A 20,635-nucleotide genomic window follows, 5' to 3' on the forward strand; every position below is an offset into this window, starting at 1 on the left:
TCCACTCACTGTCCCATTCCACTAAAAAACAGTGAGAGATACCTCACTGCAACATTCCCTTGCTATCGCATTCAACTCACATAGTGAATATAACTTCACCCAACATTCCCTCACTGTCCCATTCCACTCACACAGTAAGAGACACCTTCATCCAACATCCGCTTACTGTCCAATCCCACTCACACTGTGTGAGTATCTTAACGCAACATCCCCTCGGTGTCCCATTCCACTCACACAATAAGAGATCCCTTTATCCAACATCCCCTCACTGTCCTATTCCACTCACACAGTAAGAGATCCCTTCACCCAAAATCCTTTCACTGTCCCATTTCGTTCCAATATTAAGAGACACCTAAACCCAACATCCCCACAGTTTCACATTCACCTCACACAGTAAAAATACCTTCATCCAACAACCTCTCACTGTCACATTCAACTCTCACAGTAACAGATACCTTCACCCAACATCCCCGCACTGTCCCATTGCACTCATACAGTAAGTATCCCCTTCACCCAACATCCCCTCGCTGTCCCATTCCACTTAGAAAGTAGACACCTTCACCTAACATCCCCTCGTTGTCCTATTACACTCACACAGTAACAGATACCTTCACCCAAAATCCCCTCTCTTTCCCATTCCACTCACACAATTAGTCACATCTTCACCCAACATCCACTCACTGTCCTTTTCGACACATGCAGTATGAGATACCTTAACCCAAATTCCCTCATTATACTACTTCTCTCACACAGAAAGAGACAGCTTCACCAAACATATCCTCACTGTCCCATTCCACTCACACCGTAAGATATACCTTCACCCAACATCCCCTCACTGTCACATTACACTCACATAGTAAGAGATACCTTCACCCAACATCCACTCGCTGTCCGATTTTTGTCAAACAGTAAGAGATACATGAGCACAATATACAATCACTGTGGAAATCCACTCATACAGTAAGAGAAACCTTCACCCAAGATCCTCTCAATGTCCCATTCCACTCACACAGTGAAAAATGCCTTAACGCAACATCCCCTCACTGTCACATTCCACTCACACAGTGAAAGATGCCTTCACTCAAAATCCACTCACTGTCCCATTCCACTAAAAAACAGTGAGAGATACCTCACTGCAACATTCCCTTGCTATCGCATTCAACTTACATAGTGAATATAACTTCACCCAACATTCCCTCACTGTCCCATTCCACTCACACAGTAAGAGATACCATAACCCAACATCCACTCACAGTCACATTCTACTGACGCTTTTGGAGATACCTTCACCCGAAATCCCCCCACTGTCCCATTCCACTGACACAGAAAGAGTCGCCTTCACCAAACATCCACTCACTGTCCCATTCCACTCAGATAGTAAGAGATACCTTAACCCAACATTGCCTCACCGTCCCATTCAGGTCACACATTGAGAGGCACCTTCAACCAATATCCACTGTCTGTCCCATTCCTTTCACACAGCTAGAGATAACTTCATCAAACATTCCCTTACTGTCCCATGCTACTCACTCAATTAGAAATACCTTCACCAAAAACCCCTCACTGTCATATTCCACTCACACAGAAAGAGACACCTACACCCAAGATCCCGCTGTGTCGCATTCCACTCACACAGTATGAAATACCTTCACCCAACCACCCCTCACTGTCACATTACACTCACATAGTAAGAGATACCTTCACCCAACATCCACTCGCTGTCCGATTTTTGTCAAACAGTAAGATACATGAGCACAATATACAATCACTGTGGAAATCCACTCATACAGTAAGAGAAACCTTCACCCAAGATCCTCTCAATGTCCCATTCCACTCACACTGTGAAAAATGCCTTAACACAACATCCACTCACTGTCCCATTCCACTAAAAAACAGTGAGAGATACCTCACTGCAACATTCCCTTGCTATCGAATTCAACTCACATAGTGAATATAACTTCACCCAACATTCCCTCACTGTCCCATTCCACTCACACAGTAAGAGATACCATAACCCAACATCCACTCACAGTCACATTCTACTGACGCTTTTGGAGATACCTTCACCCGAAATCCCCCCACTGTCCCATTCCACTGACACAGAAAGAGTCGCCTTCACCAAACATCCACTCACTGTCCCATTCCACTCAGATAGTAAGAGATACCTTAACCCAACATCCCCTCACCGTCACATTCAGCTCACACATTGAGAGGCACCTTCAACCAACATCCATTGACTGTCCCATTCCATTCACACAGCTAGAGATACCTTCATCAAACATTCCCTCACCGTCCCATGCAACTCACTCAATTAGAAATACCTTCACCAACAATCCCTCACTGTCATATTCCACTCACACAGTAAGAGATACATTCACCCAACTACCCCTCAATCTCCTATTCCACTCTCACAGTAAGATACCCCTTCACCCAACAATGTCCCTGTCCAATTCTGTTCCAATATTAAGAGACACCTACACCCAACATCCGCAGTGTCACATTCCACTCACACAGTATGAAATACCTTCACCCAACCACCCCTCACTGTCACATTGCACTCACACAGTAAGAGATACCTTCACCCAACATCCGCTCACCCAACATCCAATTCTGTTCATACCAGTCATACAGTAAGAGATACCTTCACCCAACATCCACTCGCTGTCCGATTTTTGTCAAACAGTAAGAGATACCTGAACACAATATACAATCACTGTGGAAATCCACTCATACAATAAGAGAAACCTTCACCCAAGATCCCCTCACTGTCCCATTCCACGCACACAGTGAAAGATGCCTTCACCCAACATTCCCTCACTGTCCCATTCCATTTTAATATTTAGCGACACCTACACCAAAAATCTCCACAGTGTCACATTCCACTCACTCAGTAAGAAATACCTTTACCAAACAACCCCTCACTGTCCCATTCCACTCACACAGTAATAGATACCATCAGCCAACAAACCCTCACTGTCCCATTCTACTCACACAGTGAGAGACACCTTCATCCAACATCTTGTCACTGTCCCATTCCACTAAAAAACAGTGAGAGATACCTTACGGCAACATCCCCTCACAGTCCCATTCCACTCACACAGTAAAAATACCTTCATCCAACAACCTCTCACTGTCACATTCAACTCTCACAGTAACAGATACCTTCACCCAACATCCCCGCACTGTCCCATTCCACTCACACAGTAAGTATCCCCTTCACCCAACATCCCCTCGCTGTCCCATTCCACTTAGAAAGTAAAGACACCTTCACCTAACATCCCCTCGTTGTCCCATTACACTCACTCAGTAACAGACACCTTCACCCAAAATCCCCTCTCTTTTCCATTCCACTCACGCAATTAGTCACATCTTAACCCAACATCCACTCACTGTCCTTTTCGACACATGCAGTATGAGATACCTTAACCCAAATTCCCTCATTATACTACTTCTCTCACACAGAAAGAGACAGCTGCACCCAACATATCCTCACTGTCCCATTCCACTCACACCGTAAGATATACCTTCACCCAACATCCCCTCACTGTCCTATTCCACTCACACAGTAAGAGATCCCTTCACCCAACAGCCGATTACTGTCCATTTCCACTCAGAATGACAACCCTACACCGAATATTTCCTCACTGTCCTATTCCACTCACACAGTAGAAGATACTTTCACCTAACATGTCCTCACTGTCCTATTCCACTCAAACAGTAAGTGACACCTTCACCCAACATCCGCTTACTGTCCAATCCCACTAACACTGTGTGAGATATCTTAATGCAACATCCCCTCGCTGTCCCATTCCACTTAGAAAGTAAAGACACCTTCACCTAACATCCCCTCGTTGTCCCATTACACTCACTCAGTAACAGACACCTTCACCCAAAATCCCCTCTCTTTTCCATTCCACTCACTCAATTAGTCACATCTTAACCCAACATCCACTCACTGTCCTTTTCGACACATGCAGTATGAGATACCTTAACCCAAATTCCCTCATTATACTACTTCTCTCACACAGAAAGAGACAGCTGCACCCAACATATCCTCACTGTCCCATTCCACTCACACCGTAAGATATACCTTCACCCAACATCCCTTCACTGTCCTATTCCACTCACACAGTAAGAGATCCCTTCACCCAACAGCCGATTACTGTCCATTTCCACTCAGAATGACAACCCTACACCGAATATTTCCTCACTGTCCTATTCCACTCACACAGTAGAAGATACTTTCACCTAACATGTCCTCACTGTCCTATTCCACTCAAACAGTAAGTGACACCTTCACCCAACATCCGCTTACTGTCCAATCCCACTAACACTGTGTGAGATATCTTAATGCAACATCCCCTCGTTGTCACATTCCACTCACACAGAAAGAGACACCTACACCCAAGATCCCGCTGTGTCGCATTCCACTCACACAGTATGAAATACCTTCACCCAACCACCCCTCACTGTCCCATTCCACTCACATAGTAAGAGATACCTTCACCCAACATCCACTCGCTGTCTGATTTTTGTCAAACAGTAAGAGATACATGAGCACAATATACAATCACTGTGGAAATCCACTCATACAGTAAGAGAAACCTTCACCCAAGATCCTCTCAATGTCCCATTCCACTCACACAGTGAAAAATGCCTTAACGCAACATCCACTCACTGTCCCATTCCACTAAAAAACAGTGAGAGATACCTCACTGCAACATTCCCTTGCTATCGCATTCAACTCACATAGTGAATATAACTTCACCCAACATTCCCTCACTGTCCCATTCCACTCACACAGTAAGAGATACCATAACCCAACATCCACTCACAGTCACATTCTACTGACGCTTTTGAAGATACCTTCACCCGAAATCCCCCCACTGTCCCATTCCACTGACACAGAAAGAGTCGCCTTCACCAAAGATCCACTCACTGTCCCATTCCACTCAGATAGTAAGAGATACCTTAACCCAACATCCCCTCACCGTCACATTCAGCTCACACATTGAGAGGCACCTTCAACCAACATTCACTGACTGTCCCATTCCATTCACACAGCTAGAGATACCTTCATCAAACATTCCCTCACCGTCCCATGCAACTCACTCAATTAGAAATACCTTCACCAACAACCCCTCACTGTCATATTCCACTCACACAGAAAGAGATACCTTCACCCAACATCCCCTCACTGTCCCAGTCCACTCACACAGTAAGAGATACATTCACCCAACTACCCCTCAATCTCCCATTCCACTCTCACAGTAAGATAACCCCTTCACCCAACAATATTCCCTGTCCAATTCTGTTCCAATATTAAGAGACACCTACACCCAACATCCGCAGTGTCACATTCCACTCACACAGTATGAAATACCTTCACCCAACCACCCCTCACTGTCACATTACACTCACACAGTAAGATATCCCATCACCCAACATCCTTTCACTGTCCCATTTCGTTCCAATATTAAGACATGTAAACCCAACATCCCCACAATGTCACATTCCACTCACACAGTAAAAGAAACGTCCACCAACAATCCCTCACTGTCACATTCCACTCACACAGTAAGAGATACCTTCACCCAACATATCCTCACTGTCCCATTCCACTCACACCGTAAGATATACCTTCACCCAACATCCCCTCACTGTCCTATTCCACTCACACAGTAAGAGATCCCTTCACCCAACCGCCGATTACTGTCCATTTCCTCTCAGAATGACAACCCTACACCGAATATTTCCTCACTGTCCTATTCCACTCATACAGTAGAAGATACTTTCACCTAACATGTCCTCACTGTCCCATTCCACTCAAACAGTAAGTGACACCTTCACCCAACATCCGCTTACTGTCCAATCCCATTAACACTGTGTGAGATATCTCAATGCAACATCCCCTCGTTGTCACATTCCACTCACACAGTAAAAGAAATGTCCACCAACAATCCCTCACTGTCCCATTCCACTCACTCAGTGAAATATGCCTTCACGCAACATCCACTCACTGTCCCATTCCACTAAAAAATAGTGAGAGATACCTTACTGCAACATCCTATCGCTGTCGCATTCAACTCAAATAGTGAATATAACTTCACCCAACATTCCCTCACTGTCCCATTCCACTCACACAATATGAGATACCATAACCCACCATCCATTCACTGTCCCATTCCTCTCCACATTAAAGATACCTTCACACAACATCGCCTCACTGTCCCATTCCATTTTAATATTTAGCGACACCTACACCAAACATCTCCACAGTGTCACATTCCACTCACTCAGTAAGAAATACCTTCACCAAACAACCCCTCACTGTCCCATTCCACTCACACAGTAATAGATACCATCAGCCAACAAACCCTCACTGTCCCATTCTACTCACACAGTGAGAGACACCTTCATCCAACATCTTGTCACTGTCCCATTCCACTAAAAAACAGTGAGAGATACCTTACGGCAACATCCCCTCACAGTCCCATTCCAATCACACTATAAGAGTTACCTTCTCTCAATATCCGCTAACTGTCCAATTCCACTCACAAAGTAAAAGATACTTTAACTGAACATTCCCTCACAGTCCCATTCAACTCACACAGTAAGAATTCCCTTCACCCAACATCCCCTCACTGTCTCATTCCATTCAGACAGTAATAGACACCTTCACCAAACATCCACTTACTGTCCAATCCCACTCACACTGTGTGAGGTATCTTAACACAACATCCCCTCGTTTTCACATTCCACTCACACAGTAAGAGACCCCTTCACCCAACTTCCCCTCACTGTCCCATTCCACTCACACAGTAAGAGACCACTTCACCCAACTTCCCCTCACTGTCCCATTCCACTCATACAGTAAGAGATCCCTTCACCCAACATCCCAATACTGTCCCTTTCCTTTCAGTATGGGTACCCTACACCAAATATTCTCTCGCTGTCCTATTCCACTCACACAGTAGGAGATCCTTTCACCCAACATCCCCTCACTGTCCTATTCCACACACACAATGTGAGATACCTTCATCCAACATACACTCGCTGTCCCATTCCCTTCTCACAGTAACAGATACCTTCACCCAATATCCCCACGCTGTCCCATTCGACTCACACGACAAGTGACCCCTTCACCCAACATCCCCTTACTGTCCCATTCTACTCACACAGGAAGATACACCTTCACTCAACGTACCCTCACTGTCCCATTCAACTCACACAGTAAGAATTCCCTTCACCCAACATCCTCTCACTGTCTCATTCCATTCAGACAGTAAGAGACACCTTCACCAAACATCCACTTACTGTCCAATCCCACTCACACTGTGTGAGATATCTTAACGCAACATCCCCTCGTTTTCACATTCCACTCACACAGTAAGAGACCCCTTCATCCAACTTCCCCTCACTATCCCATTCCACTCACTCAGTAAGAGACCACTTCTCCCAACATCCTTTCACTGTCCCATTTCGTTCCAATCTTAAGAGACACGTAAACCCAACATCCCCACAGTGTCACATTCCACTCAGACAGTAAAAGGAACCTTCACCAACAGCCCCTCACTGTCACATTCCACTCACACAATAAGAGATACCTTTACCCAACATCCCCTCACTGTCCAATTCCACTGATACAGTAAGAAATACCTTCACCGAACATCACCTGACTATCCCATTCCAGTCACATAGCGATACATGGTTTCATCCAATCCCCTCACTGTCCCATTGCCCTCACAATATAAGATATACCTTCACCCAATATCTCCTGACTTTCTCAATCCACTCACACAATAGTACATACTGTCACACTTCATCCCCTCACTGTCCCATTCCACTTATACGGTGAGAGATACTGTCACCCAACATTCACAAACTGTCCGATGCCACTCACACAGAATGAAATACCTTCACCCGACATCCACTTACTGATCTATTCCACTGACTCAAATGAGATTACTTGAAACAACACTCGTACACTGTCCCATTCCACTAACACAGTGAGAGATGCCTTAACCTAACATCCCTTCACTGTTCCATTCCACTCACACAGTAAGAGACACCTTCAAGCATCGTCCACTGACTGTCCCATTCCATTCACACACAGTAATAGATACCATCACCCAACATCCAATTCTGTCCCATACCACTCATACAGTAAGAGGGTACCTTCACCAAACATCCACTAGCTGTCCGATTTTTGTCAAACAGTAAGAGATACCTGAACACAATATCCAATCAATGTGGAAATCTACTCATACAGTAACAGACACCATCACCCAACTTCCCCTCAGTCTCCGATTCCACTCACACAGTAAGAGATACCTTCACCCAGCATCCCCTCACTGTCCCATTCCACTCATAAAGTAAGAGATACCTTCACCCAACATCCACTAGCTGTCCGATTTTTGTCAAACAGTAAGAGATAGCTGAGCACAAAATACAATCACTGTGGAAATCCACTCATACAGTAAGAGAAACCTTCACCCAAGATCCTCTCACTGTCCCATTCCACTCACACAGTGAAAAATGCCTTAACGCAACATCCCCTCACTGTCCCATTCCAGTCACACAGTGAAAGATGCCTTCACTCAACATCCACTCACTGTCCCATTCCACTAAAAAACAGTGAGAGATACCTCACTGCAACATTCCCTCACTGTCTCATTCCACTCAGACAGTAAGAGATACCTTCACCCAACATCCCTTCACGTTCCCAATCCACTCACATAGTAAGAAATACATTCACCCAACTTCCACTCACTGTCTAATTCCACTCACACAGTAAGAAATACCCTCACCCAACATCCCCTACTATCCCATTCCAATTACACAGTGAGAGATTGTTTCATCCAATCACCTCACTGTCCCATTCTCCTCACAACGTAAGATGTACCTTCACCCAATTTCTCCTCACTGTCCCATTCCACTCACACAATAAAACATTCCTTCACCCATCATCCCCTCACTGTCCCATTCCACTCAACATTCACCAACTGTCCGATTCCACTCACAAAGAATGAGATACCTTCACCCGACATCCACTTACTGATCTATTCCACTGACACAGACGAGATACCTTGACCCAAGAACCGTTCACTATCACATTCCACTCACACAGTAAGAGACACCATCACCCAACATCCCGTCACATTCCCACTCGAATCACACAGTAAGAAAAATCTACACCCAACATCCCCTCACTGTCCCATTCCACTCACACAGTAAGAGAACCCTTCACACAACATCCTTTCACTGTCCCATTCCATTCAATCATTAAGAGAAACCTAGTCCCAACATCCCCTGACTATCCCATTCCAAATATACAGCGAGTGATACATTCACCAAACCCCTTCACTGTCCATTCCACTCACACAGAAAGAGATACCTTCACCCAACATCCCCACACTGTCTGATTCCACTCAAACAGAGAGAGAGAAGCCTTCTCACAACATCCCCTCACTGTCCCATTCCACTCACACAGTAAGAGATACATTCACACAACATCGCATTTCTGTCCCTTTCCACTCAGAACGATACCACGATACTGAAAATTCCCTCACTCTCCTATTCCAGTAACATAGTTGGAGATACTTCACCCATCATCCCCTCACTATCCTATTCCACACACACAGTATGAGATACATTCACCCAACATCCCCTCACTGTCTCATTTCATTCAGACAGTAAGAGACACCTTCACCAAACATCCACTTACTGTCCAATCCCACTCACACTGTGTGAGATATCTTAATACAACATCCCCTCGTTTTCACATTCCACTCACACAGTAAGAGACCCCTTCACCCAACTTCCCCTCACTATCCCATTCCACTCACACAGTAAGAATCCCCTTCACCCAACACACCTCACTGTCCCACTAAACTCACATAGTAAGAGATACCTTCACCCAACATCTCCACATAGTCCCATTCCACTCACACAGTAAGAGTACAACATCCCCTCACTGTCCTATTCAACACAAACAGTATGAGATACCTTCACCCAATATCCCCTCTCTGTCACATTCCACGTACACAGTATCGATACCTTCACCCAGTATCCCCTCACAGTCAGAGATACCTGCACACAACATCCCTTCACTGTCCCCTTCCACTCACACAATGAGAGTCACCTTTAACCAACATCCCCTCAGTGTCCCATTCCTTTCACACCGTAATAGATACCTATACCCAACATATCCTACTGTCCCATTGCACTCACACTGTGAAACACCCCGTCACACAACATCCCCTCACTGTCCCATTCCACTGACACAGTAAGAGATACATTCACCCAACATTCCCTCACTGTCCCATTCCACTCACACAGTAAGAGATACCTTTAGCCAACAATCATTCACCTCACACGGTAAGAGATACCTTCAGCCAATATCCATTGACTGTCACATTCCACTCACACTGTAACAGACACCTTCACCCATCATCCCTTGACTGTCCGTTTCCACTCACACAGTAAGAGATTCCTTCACCCAACATCTTGTCACTGTTTTATTCCTCTCACTTCGTGAGAGATACATTCACCCAACATTCACACACTGTCCCATTCCACTCACACTGTAACAGGCACCTTCACCCAACATTCTCTCACTGTCCTATTCCACTCACATTGTAAGATAAACTATCACCTAACGTCCCTTCACAGTCGCATTCCACTCACACAGTAAGAGATATCTTCTCCCAATATCCCCTGACTGCTCCATTCCACTCAAACAGTATGAGACAACTTCATCAAAAATCGCCTCACTGATCCATTCCCCTCACACAGTAAGTAACACCTAAACCCAATATAAACTCACTCCCATTCCACTGGCACAGTCAGAGATACATTCACCCAACATCCCCTCACTGTCCCATTACACTCACACTGTAACGAACACCTTCACCCAACATTCCCTCACTGTCACATTCCACTCACATAGTAAGAGACCTCCTCATCCAATATCCCGTCAATGTCCCAATCCACACACACAAGAGATTCCTTCAGCCAACTTCCCTTCACTCTCCCATTCCACTCACACAGTAAGAGATACCTTCATGCAATATCCACTCAATATCCTTTTCCACTCACACAATAAGAGGCACCCAAACCAACGTAACGTCACTGTCCCATTCCACTCACACTGTAAGAGATATCTTCACCCAACATCCCCTTACTGTCCCCTTCCACTCACACAATGTGAGTCACCTTCTCCCAAAATTGCCTCTCTGTCCCATTCCACTCATTACTGTATGATATACCTTCACCCAACATATCCACACTGTCACATTCCACTCATACAGAAAGATAAATCTTCACACAACATCCCCTCACTGTCTCATTCCGCTCACATAGTAAGAGACTCTTTCACATCAGACAAAACGTCAGCTGCCAAGAACCATTTAACGATTTGCAACAGGAGGAAGATTCTGCCATTCTGCCCATCAAGCCTGCCCCCATGAGATCACAGCTAATCTGATTTGAGTCTTTTCTCCATCAACCTGCCTTTTCCTCATATCCTTATGATGTAAAAATCTCTCCACCCTTGTCTCAAATCTGTTTACTGAGGTCGCTTCCACTGCTTAAATAGGCAACGAATTTCCCACATTCCCCACCCTCTGGTAAAAGCAATTCTTCCTCATCTCCGTCCTAATTCTACTGCCCTGAATCTTGAGGCTATGTCCCCTAGTTCTGGTCTCCCCCACCCACGGGAACAACTTACCAACCTTTATCTCATGTCTGCCTTTCAGAATTGTATTCATTTCTATAAGATCCCCTCTCATTCTTCTAAATTCCATTCAGTACGTTCCCAGATGATTCAATCTCTCCTTATACGCTGACCCCCTCATCTCTGGAATCAACCTGGTGATCCTCTTCTGCACCATCTCCAAAGCTAGTCTGTCCTTCCTTGAGTAAGGAGATCAGAACTGCACTCAGTTCTCCAGATGTGGCCTCACCAGGACCTTGTCGAGTGGCAGCAGAACCTCCCGGCTCCTAAACTTAATCCCTCTGGCAACGAAGGCCAATGTTCCATCTGCCTTCTTGTCTACCTCCTGCACCTGCAAACCAACCTTTTGCGATCAAACATTCCCAGGTCCTTCTACACCGTCGCACGCTGCAATCGCTTGCCATTTAAATAATTATCTGATCTTCCAAAATGGATCACCTCACATTTACCAGCATTATTCTCCATCTGCCAGATGCTTGCCCACTCACTTACCCTGTCTTCATCTCACCACAGACTCTCTGTATCCTCGGCACAATTTGCTTTCCACTCAATTTAGTGTCATTAGCAAATGTAGACATACTACACTCTGTCCCCCCCCTTCCAGATCGTTATGGTGAACCATTTGGGGACCCAGCACTGACCCCTGCAGCACCCCGTTCATCACCGATTGCCAACCAGAAAAAAGCCCCTGTACCCCAACTCTCTGCTTTCTATCGTTCAACCAATCCTCAACCTCTGCTATTGTATCTCCCCAACTCTATGAAACTTTACCTTCCCTACTGAAATGCTCCCCACTAGGACTTTAATAATCACCTGGCCAAGCTCAGTCCCCAGTACATCCCCTTCCACTTGACCGTACATGTATTGCTTCAAGAAACAGAACTCTCTCCCCTTGCTACACATGCCTATTGACACAGAAAGATTTTGGAGCCAGAATTCTTGCTTTGAGGCCAATCCTATTTACCATTTTACTTCCTTGTAACCTAACATACCCACATTCCCTTGATTTTTTTCCCAAAAATAGATTTTATTCAAAATAAATTATTTATAGGAAAAGAGAAAAACCATTCAGTCTTTTCCCACCCATGATGCCAGTCATATCTGTGCATTCCCATCCCCGTACATTGTTGCCTTTCTTCTCTCAGTACGCCTCTCTTTCCTTGGTTTGAGGGGCTCTCCCTTGGTCTCAGTCCCTGGGAGTACTCTAGACTGTGGTCCTTCCCCACAGGGCCCTTGGGTTGGCTGCGCCAGGCCTCAGTGAGCACCCCCCCCCTCCTCCACCCACAGCACCTACTCCTGCAGCCACCATTTCTACTCCTTACCTAAGCACCTGGGGCATTTTACAGCCGTCATTAGATCCACTGGCTGACACATCTTTAGGGATGTGGGAGGAAACCAGTGCCCTTTCAGGAAACCGGCTCCACTCAGGCAGTGCTGGAGGGCAGGATTTCCTCCAGGCCTTGTGTCAATAAGGTGATAACACCAGCGAGCTGCTGGGATTGGGTGGGCTGCACATGTCATGCACAGACCAATCGTCAGCGAGTGGGGTTTCAGAGGATATGGTTTCGAATCCACCCAGAAGAGCTGGCTGGTGTTGTGATAAACGGTCCCAACCTGAAACATTGACTGGCTGCGTCCACCACAGATGATACTTGGCCTGTAGTGTCCCCACTACATCTCATTGTTGTTCCAAATTCAACTCAAGTTAATCATCATCCGATTGTACAAGTAGAACCTGTCGAATCAGCTTTCTTTGATCCTCAGTGCAAAACACGCAGACATACAGCCAGATGTAACACAGACACACAGTATAAACGCAGGAATATGCATATCCCTGGCTACAAACTGGCTGCAATTCCCAGTGTAATGTGGAGGGATGGCCACACTTCTGCAGGAGGTTGCACCTTGGAGGAGGTTCCAAACTAAGCCCTCAAAAGGAAACAGCCACCATGACAGGGGCTTCTGCTCTGACAAAGAACAGGAAACAATAGAATAGAACACTACATCACAGTACAGGCCCTTCGGCCCTCATGTGGTGCTGACCCATATATTCCATATAAAAACACTAATCCCTCCCTACCCCATAACCCTCTATATTTCTATTAAATGCCACTCCATGTTCCAGTCTCCACCACCACCCCCTGGCAAGGCATTCCAGGCCCCCTCAACTCTGCGTAAAAAAACTTAACCCCCCTCACGTCTCTCCTAAGCTTCCTACAGACGTCCCCTGATGTTTGCTACTCCCGTCCTGGGGAACAGGCACTGGCCATCCACCACTTGGCCAATAAATGGCCCATCCTTCACCTTGCTGTCTACAAGAGCCTGCAGTTTGCCCACTGACACCATCTTATCCCTTAGCACACGGCCACGAAGGACTCTGCAGCGGCGAGGCAGTCAAGCGGTGAAAGTAATAGCGGGAACTGTTTTGGTTCTGACCCCCACCATCCCCATCCCCCCCCCACTTCTGTGGCTGCAGAGGGAGCAGACAAAGCGGAATCTCCACAGAAGTCAGCGGCCTGGTGGCTAATCGCTTAACTTTGACCTTTCACCTGAAGCATTAAAGTGTTAACTGTTGACCTTTGACCTTGCAGATTTTAACTGCTGAAATGTCTCTTTAAACTTTAAAGGCAACTATGATAACGAGCGGCTGGCGATTGCTAGACAGCGAATTCCATATCGTCTTGGTCGGGTAGTAGACGAATGGCTACTCGACAAAGGTAAAAAAAAATTAATTAAAAACTTTTAACATTTAAAAAAAAGGAATCACACACCGTAACAACAAACTTAACTTTAACTTAACCCAATAATAATTCTATTTTAATTATTTTAAATGCTAAAACATCAGTAAAATTAAACAAGCCATATAAAACCTGTTTGAACTGTAACGGAGTTTACAGTCTGATCGTTGTCGGTGAGCGTTCCGGTAATTTCCGTGCTCTCTTGTGCTGTTCTGTTGCTCTGTGGTTGTGAAGAGGCCGCGTCCTGGGAAAGCTGTTTGACCTTTGGAAATAGGTCTCCGTCTCCGGACCGGTCATCTCTCCGGAGATGGTGCTTCCTGCGCTGGGTAGGGCAGGTTACAGCCCGCTTTCTCCCGCCGCCTCCCCTTCCTCTCCCTTCTCCCTGGGATGGGGTGAGGTGTGAAGCGTGCGTGCCAGGGTGGGAGCTGTGACCGCACAACTGAACGGGCACTGGGGCGTCAGCTACAATCTCCTTGGGATGATAGGTCAAAGGTGGGGGGCTTGAATGTCAAGGAGCAAAAGCAAGCATGTCCTCACTTAGAAAAAATAAGCCATTCAGCCCATCGAGTCTACTCCACCATTTATTCATGAGCTGACCTGTTTCCCCACTCAGCCCCACTGCCAGGCCATGTCCACGTACCCTTTGATGCCCTGGCTAATCAAGAACCTATTGATCCCTGCCTTAAATACACCTAATGACCCGGCCTCCACAACCGCCCATGGCAACAAATTCCACAGATTCACCGCCCCTCCAGCTGAAGAAATTCCTCTGCGTCTCTGTTCTGAGTGGATGCCCTTCAATCCTGAGGTTGTGCCCTCTTGTTCAAGACTCTCCCACCATGGGGAATAACCTTTCTACATTGACTCTGTCCGCGCCTTTCAACATTCAAAATGTTTCAATACGATTCTCCCCTCATTCTCCTAAATCCCAACGAGTTCAAGCCAAGAGTCGTCAAACACTCCTCATACGATAACCCTTTCATTCCCAGAATCATCCTTGTGAACCTCCTCTGAACCCTCTCCAACGTCAGCCCATCCTTTCTCAAACGAGTAGCCCAAAACTGCTAACAGTTCTCTTAAGCCTCAACGTCACATCCTGTATTCTATTCCTCTGCCAATGAGGTGGGTCGACAAGCCATTGTAAGCTAGACTTTGGGGGGGGCAAGGAATAAAGTTAGGCCCAAAGCCCACCATGTTGATTGAGGCTCCCTTTTTTGGCCATCTGCCATCTTGAATGGAACATGATGCATATATCTCCACCACCAGGTGAGGGTACCATGCAAGACCTCATGCCAGCATTAGCTGCCAGATCCCCAGCTCTCTCCACTTTCCGTGGATCCATTGGTGAGGGAACTGAGGGAGAATTAGATCTGGGTGTAATAAACACTAGAGGACATCTGTACAAATTGAAGGGAGGGAAGTTCAGGGGAAACGTCAGGGGGTAAGTCTTTTACACAGAGAGTTGTGGGGGCCGGGGGTGGTGGTGGGGACTGGAACATTGGGGGAATTTAAGAGACTCTTAGTCAGGTCCATGGATGGAAGGAAAATCGAGGCCTACGAAGTACTTTTTGTTGTTAATATATAGGTGGGCACAACCCATATATTCCCATATATTCGAGGGCTGAAGGGCTTGCTGTGCTGCAGTGATCGATGTTCTATCCTTCAGCACACATGTGTGATCATTGCCAAAAACACAGTGACAGGAATGAAGGGGTTTCCACATTACGATGATCAGAATCAGAATCAGAATTTGTTGGCATGAACATGTCACAAAACTTGTTATTTTGCAGCTGTGTCACAGGTGGAAAATCGTTATACATTACATTTAAAAACAGATACATTCGTGCAAAAGAAGAGAGAGCGAGGCCATATATGGGGGGTCGTTGCCCATTCAGGAATCTGATGGCGGTGGGGAAGAAGCTATCCTTGTGCCGCTGGGTGCTGGTCTTCAGGCTCCTGGGCCTCCTTCCTGATGGTGGCGGAGTGAAGAGGGCACGGCCTGGGTGGTGGGGGGTCCTTGATGACAGAGGGTGCTTTCTTCAGACACCACCTCATGTGGACATCCTTGATGGAATGAAGACTGTTGCCCGTGAAGGCACAGATTGAGTTAACAGCCCTCTGCAGCCTGTTCTCCTTCCTATGCATTGGCCACCTCTGTACCAGGCAGTGATGCGACCGACCAGAATGTTCTCCATAGAAATTTGCAGGGTTCTTTGGTGACGTAGCAAATCTGTCAAGGAGCATGCTTCACACCAACCAATGGTGTTGCCTTATGGAAGGAGATTGGTCAGAAAGCACAACCCAGTTGTGTCTTCCTGCATCATTTCCCATTGCCACCTCCCTCTGTGCCCGTTCCAAGTTGACAACACCTTGTTCAATTTGCCTCTTCCCACAACACCACAGATAAAGATTCGACCTCGACACAACCGTGACACTTGTTGGAATCCACTGCACAGAAAGTGCCCTTTCACCCCTCTGCCTTTCCTTTCAAAGATCCTCTGGATAGGGGCAGCATGGTTAGCGTGATGCCGTTACAGTGCCGGCTACCCGGGTTCCAATCCCACACTCTCTGTAAGGAGTTTGTACGTTCTCTCCTTGTCTCTGTGGGGTTTTCCCCGGTGGGGGTGTGGGATCTCTGGTTTCCTCCCACTGTTTCAAACATAATTGGGGTTGTCGGGTAATTGGGTGGCATGGGCTAGTGGCCGGAGGGCCTCTATGTCTCAATCTTTAAAAAATTAAATTTAAAAGTGTATGTGTCACTCCCCTCCCTTTCCATCATCCTTACAATGGCTTCTCGCGTCTGGTTTCATCACGGTAATTTTAAAGTGTCCATTTTGGATCTGCCTCCCCTATCGAGGCAGCATGGTTAAAATCTCAGCACTCACTGTCAGAAACACATGATTGCAAGGTAGAGGAGCAGGTTGGCCCATCGGCCCATCGAGTCTGCCCCCATTCTAATCGTGAGCTGATCCATCCTCCCACCCAGCCCCACTCCCCAGCCTTACCCCCGTTACCCTTGATTAATCCTGTCAGTCTCTGCCTTATACATACCCAATGACCTCACTTCCAGGGCCACCTGTAGCAACAGGTTCCACCGACTCATGACCCTCTGGGTGAAGAAATTTCTCTGCATCTCAGTTTTAAATTGATTCCCTTTTATCCTAAAGTTGTGGCCCCTTGTCCTGGATTCCCCAACCATGGGAAACATCCTCGCCACATCTACTCTGCCCAGGACTTTCAGCAGTCGAAATGCTTCAGTGCGGACCCCCTCATCCTTCTGTACCCCATCGAGTATAGTCCAAGGGCCGACAATCGTTCCTCGTAAGTTAACCTTTCATTCCTGGTATCGTTCTAGTAAATGATCTCTCCAACACCACCACATGATGGGGTTAAAGCCCTTGGCTTCTTTCTACAACAAAGATTTCCCCACACCATCATTCTCATCTGCCCGGCAGAACCTCTTCTCACCCTGAACAACGTCTCTCTCTGGACCCCCTTCTCCTACAACAAATCAATGCTGAAGTCAAGTGTTCTCACATACGTCCCAGATATGCCTGTTATTTTGATGGCAATGGGGAAAAGCCCTTCTCAACCCATTATGGGACCATTCCCGATATCCTGACTGATAGATTTCTAGCTCCTGCACCGATATGGAACTCATCAACATTATCAACTCTGCTGCAAAAGTCCATCCTATCCACGGTTAACATAGCATTTGGCGTGACGCTGTTACAACGCCGGCGACCTGGGTTCCAATCCCACGTTCTCCCCGTGTCTGCGTGGGTTTCCCCCCACCATTCGAAATGAACCGGTGGTTGTAGGTCATTTGGTGCAATTGGGCGGCACAAAATCATGTGCCGTATGGGCCTGTTATTGCACTGGATGTCTAAATTTAATTTAACAAATTTTAATATTTAAAAAAATTAAATTTAAATTCAACTGGACAATTTCTGATGCTTCTCTCCAATGTTCTAGATCTCACGAGACAAAATATTTACTGATATTTACTGATTCCCACAGCTCCTGGATTGCACCCCTTTCTCCTAGACCACACCCCTTTCAACTGGACCACACCTCCTTCACCTGAATGACACCTCCTACATCTGGATTGCAACTCTTTCTCTGAACTTCACCTCTTTCTCCTCGACTGCACATCTTTCTCCTGGACCTTACCACTATTTCCTGGACAACACCTCTTTCCCCTGGACCACCTCTTTCTCCTGGACCTCATCACTTTCTCCTGGACCTCACCTCCTTCTCCTGGATCACACCCCTTTCTCCTGGACCTCACCTCTTTCTCCTGGATGGCTCCTCTTTTTCCTGAACCGCTCATCTTTCTCCTGGACTGCACGTCTTTCTCCTGGACCTCACCACTTTCTCCTGAACCACTCAAAGTTCTCCTGGAGCTCACCTTGCTCCTGGACTGCACCACTTTCTCCTGGACAGCACCACTTTCTCCTGGTCTAAACCTCTTTCTCCTGGACTATACCTCTATCTCCAAGACTGCACTTCAAACACCTGGACTGCACCTATACTGGACTTCACCTCTTCATACTGAACTGTACCTCTTTCTCCTGGACCACACCTCTTTCTCTTTGACTTCATCTCTTTCTTCTGGACCTCAACTCTTTCTACTGGACAATTCTTTCACCTGGACTTCATCTCTTTTTCCTGGACTGCACATCATTTGCCTGGACCGGACCTCTTTCTCCTGCTCCTCACCTCGTTCTCCTGGACTTCACCTCCATCTCCTGGACCGTAGCACTTTCTCCCGGGCCACACCTCTTTCTCCTAGACCGTACTTCTTTCTCCTGGACCTCACCTCTTTCTGCTGGACTGCACCACTTTCTCCTTGACTTCACCACTTTCTTCTAGGCCTCACCTCTTTCTCCTGGACTACACCTCGACTGCACATCTTTCTCCTGGGCCTCACCACTTTCTCCTGGACAGCATCACTTTCTACACTTCTAAACCTCTTTCTCCTGGACTATAACTCTTCCTAGACCGTATCTCTTTCTCCTGATCCGATGTCTTTCTCCTGGACCGCACCTCTTTATCCAGGACCTCACCACTTTCTTTTGGACCGCACCTCCTTCGCCTTGACTTTTCCTCTTTCTCCTGGACCACACATCTTTCTTCTAGACCTCACCTCTTTCTCCTGGCGGGCAACTCTTTTTCCTGATCCGCTCATCTTTCTCCTGGGACGCACGTCTATTTCCTGGAACTCAACACTTTCTCTTGGACCACACCTCTTTCACCTAGACATCACCTCTTTCTCCTGGTCTGCACCTCGTTCTCCTGAACCATTCAACTTTCTCCTGGACCGCACCTCTTTCTCCTGGACTTCACCACTTTCTTCTGGACCTCGCCTCTTGCTCCTGGACCACACCCATTTCTCCTGGACTTCACCTCTTTCTCCAGGACTGCACCTCTTTATCCAGGACCTCGCCTCCTTCTTCTGGACAGCACCTCTTTCCCCTGGACCGCACCTCTTTCTCTTTGACATCACCTCTTTCTTCGGGGCCTCACCTCTTTCTCCTGGACGTCATGTCTTTCTCCTGCATTGAACCTCTTTCTCCTGCACCTTACCTCTTATGTGCTGGACTGGACTTCTTTCTCAACGACTGTACATCTATCTCCTAGACCTTACCTCTTTCTCCTGGATGGCCCCTCTTTCTCCTGGACTGCACCTCTTTCTCCTAGACATGATCTCTTTCTCCTGGACTGCATCTACTTTTCATGTACATCTACATCTCTTTCTGCTGGACTATACCTCTTTCTCCTGAACCTCACTTCTTTCTCCTGGACTGCACCTCTTTCTCTTGCATTCAACCTCTTTCTCCTGGACTACACCTCTTCCTAGACTGTATCTCTTTATCCTGGACCGACGTCTTTCTGCTGGACTTCACCACTTTCTCCTGGACGTTGCCTCTTACTCCTGGACCGCACCCATTTCTCCTGGACTTCACCTCTTTCTCCTGGACTGCACAACTTTGTCCTGAACCTCACCTCTCTCTGCTGGACTGCACCTCTTTCTCCTAGACATTATCTCTTTCTCCTGGACTGCATCTATTTTTCATGGACTGCACCACTTTTCCTGGACTTCACCTCACCTCCTTTTCCTGAACCGCACCTCTTTCTCCTGGACTTCACCTCTTTC

At 46.7% G+C, this 20,635-nt stretch overlaps 1 protein-coding gene across 21 annotated transcripts in view; it reads left to right on the forward strand.

The window, feature by feature from the left end:
• Window positions 1–20,635, forward strand: part of LOC138740935 (neurexin-2-like) — an 838,414-nt gene that overhangs the window by 688,524 nt on the left and 129,255 nt on the right. For 16 of the 21 annotated variants that reach the window (XM_069894295.1, XM_069894297.1, XM_069894296.1 and 13 more), the window contains one exon: window positions 14,365–14,454. The exons of the other annotated variants lie outside the window; for them this stretch is intronic. In XM_069894295.1, coding sequence (XP_069750396.1) covers window positions 14,365–14,454 — 90 coding nt within the window. The remainder of the gene's footprint in view (window positions 1–14,364; window positions 14,455–20,635) is intronic. 21 annotated transcript variants of the gene reach the window in all.

The sequence above is a fragment of the Narcine bancroftii genome, chromosome 8 (assembly GCF_036971445.1).
Source record: "Narcine bancroftii isolate sNarBan1 chromosome 8, sNarBan1.hap1, whole genome shotgun sequence".
In the NCBI taxonomy this organism is placed as follows: domain Eukaryota; kingdom Metazoa; phylum Chordata; class Chondrichthyes; order Torpediniformes; family Narcinidae; genus Narcine; species Narcine bancroftii.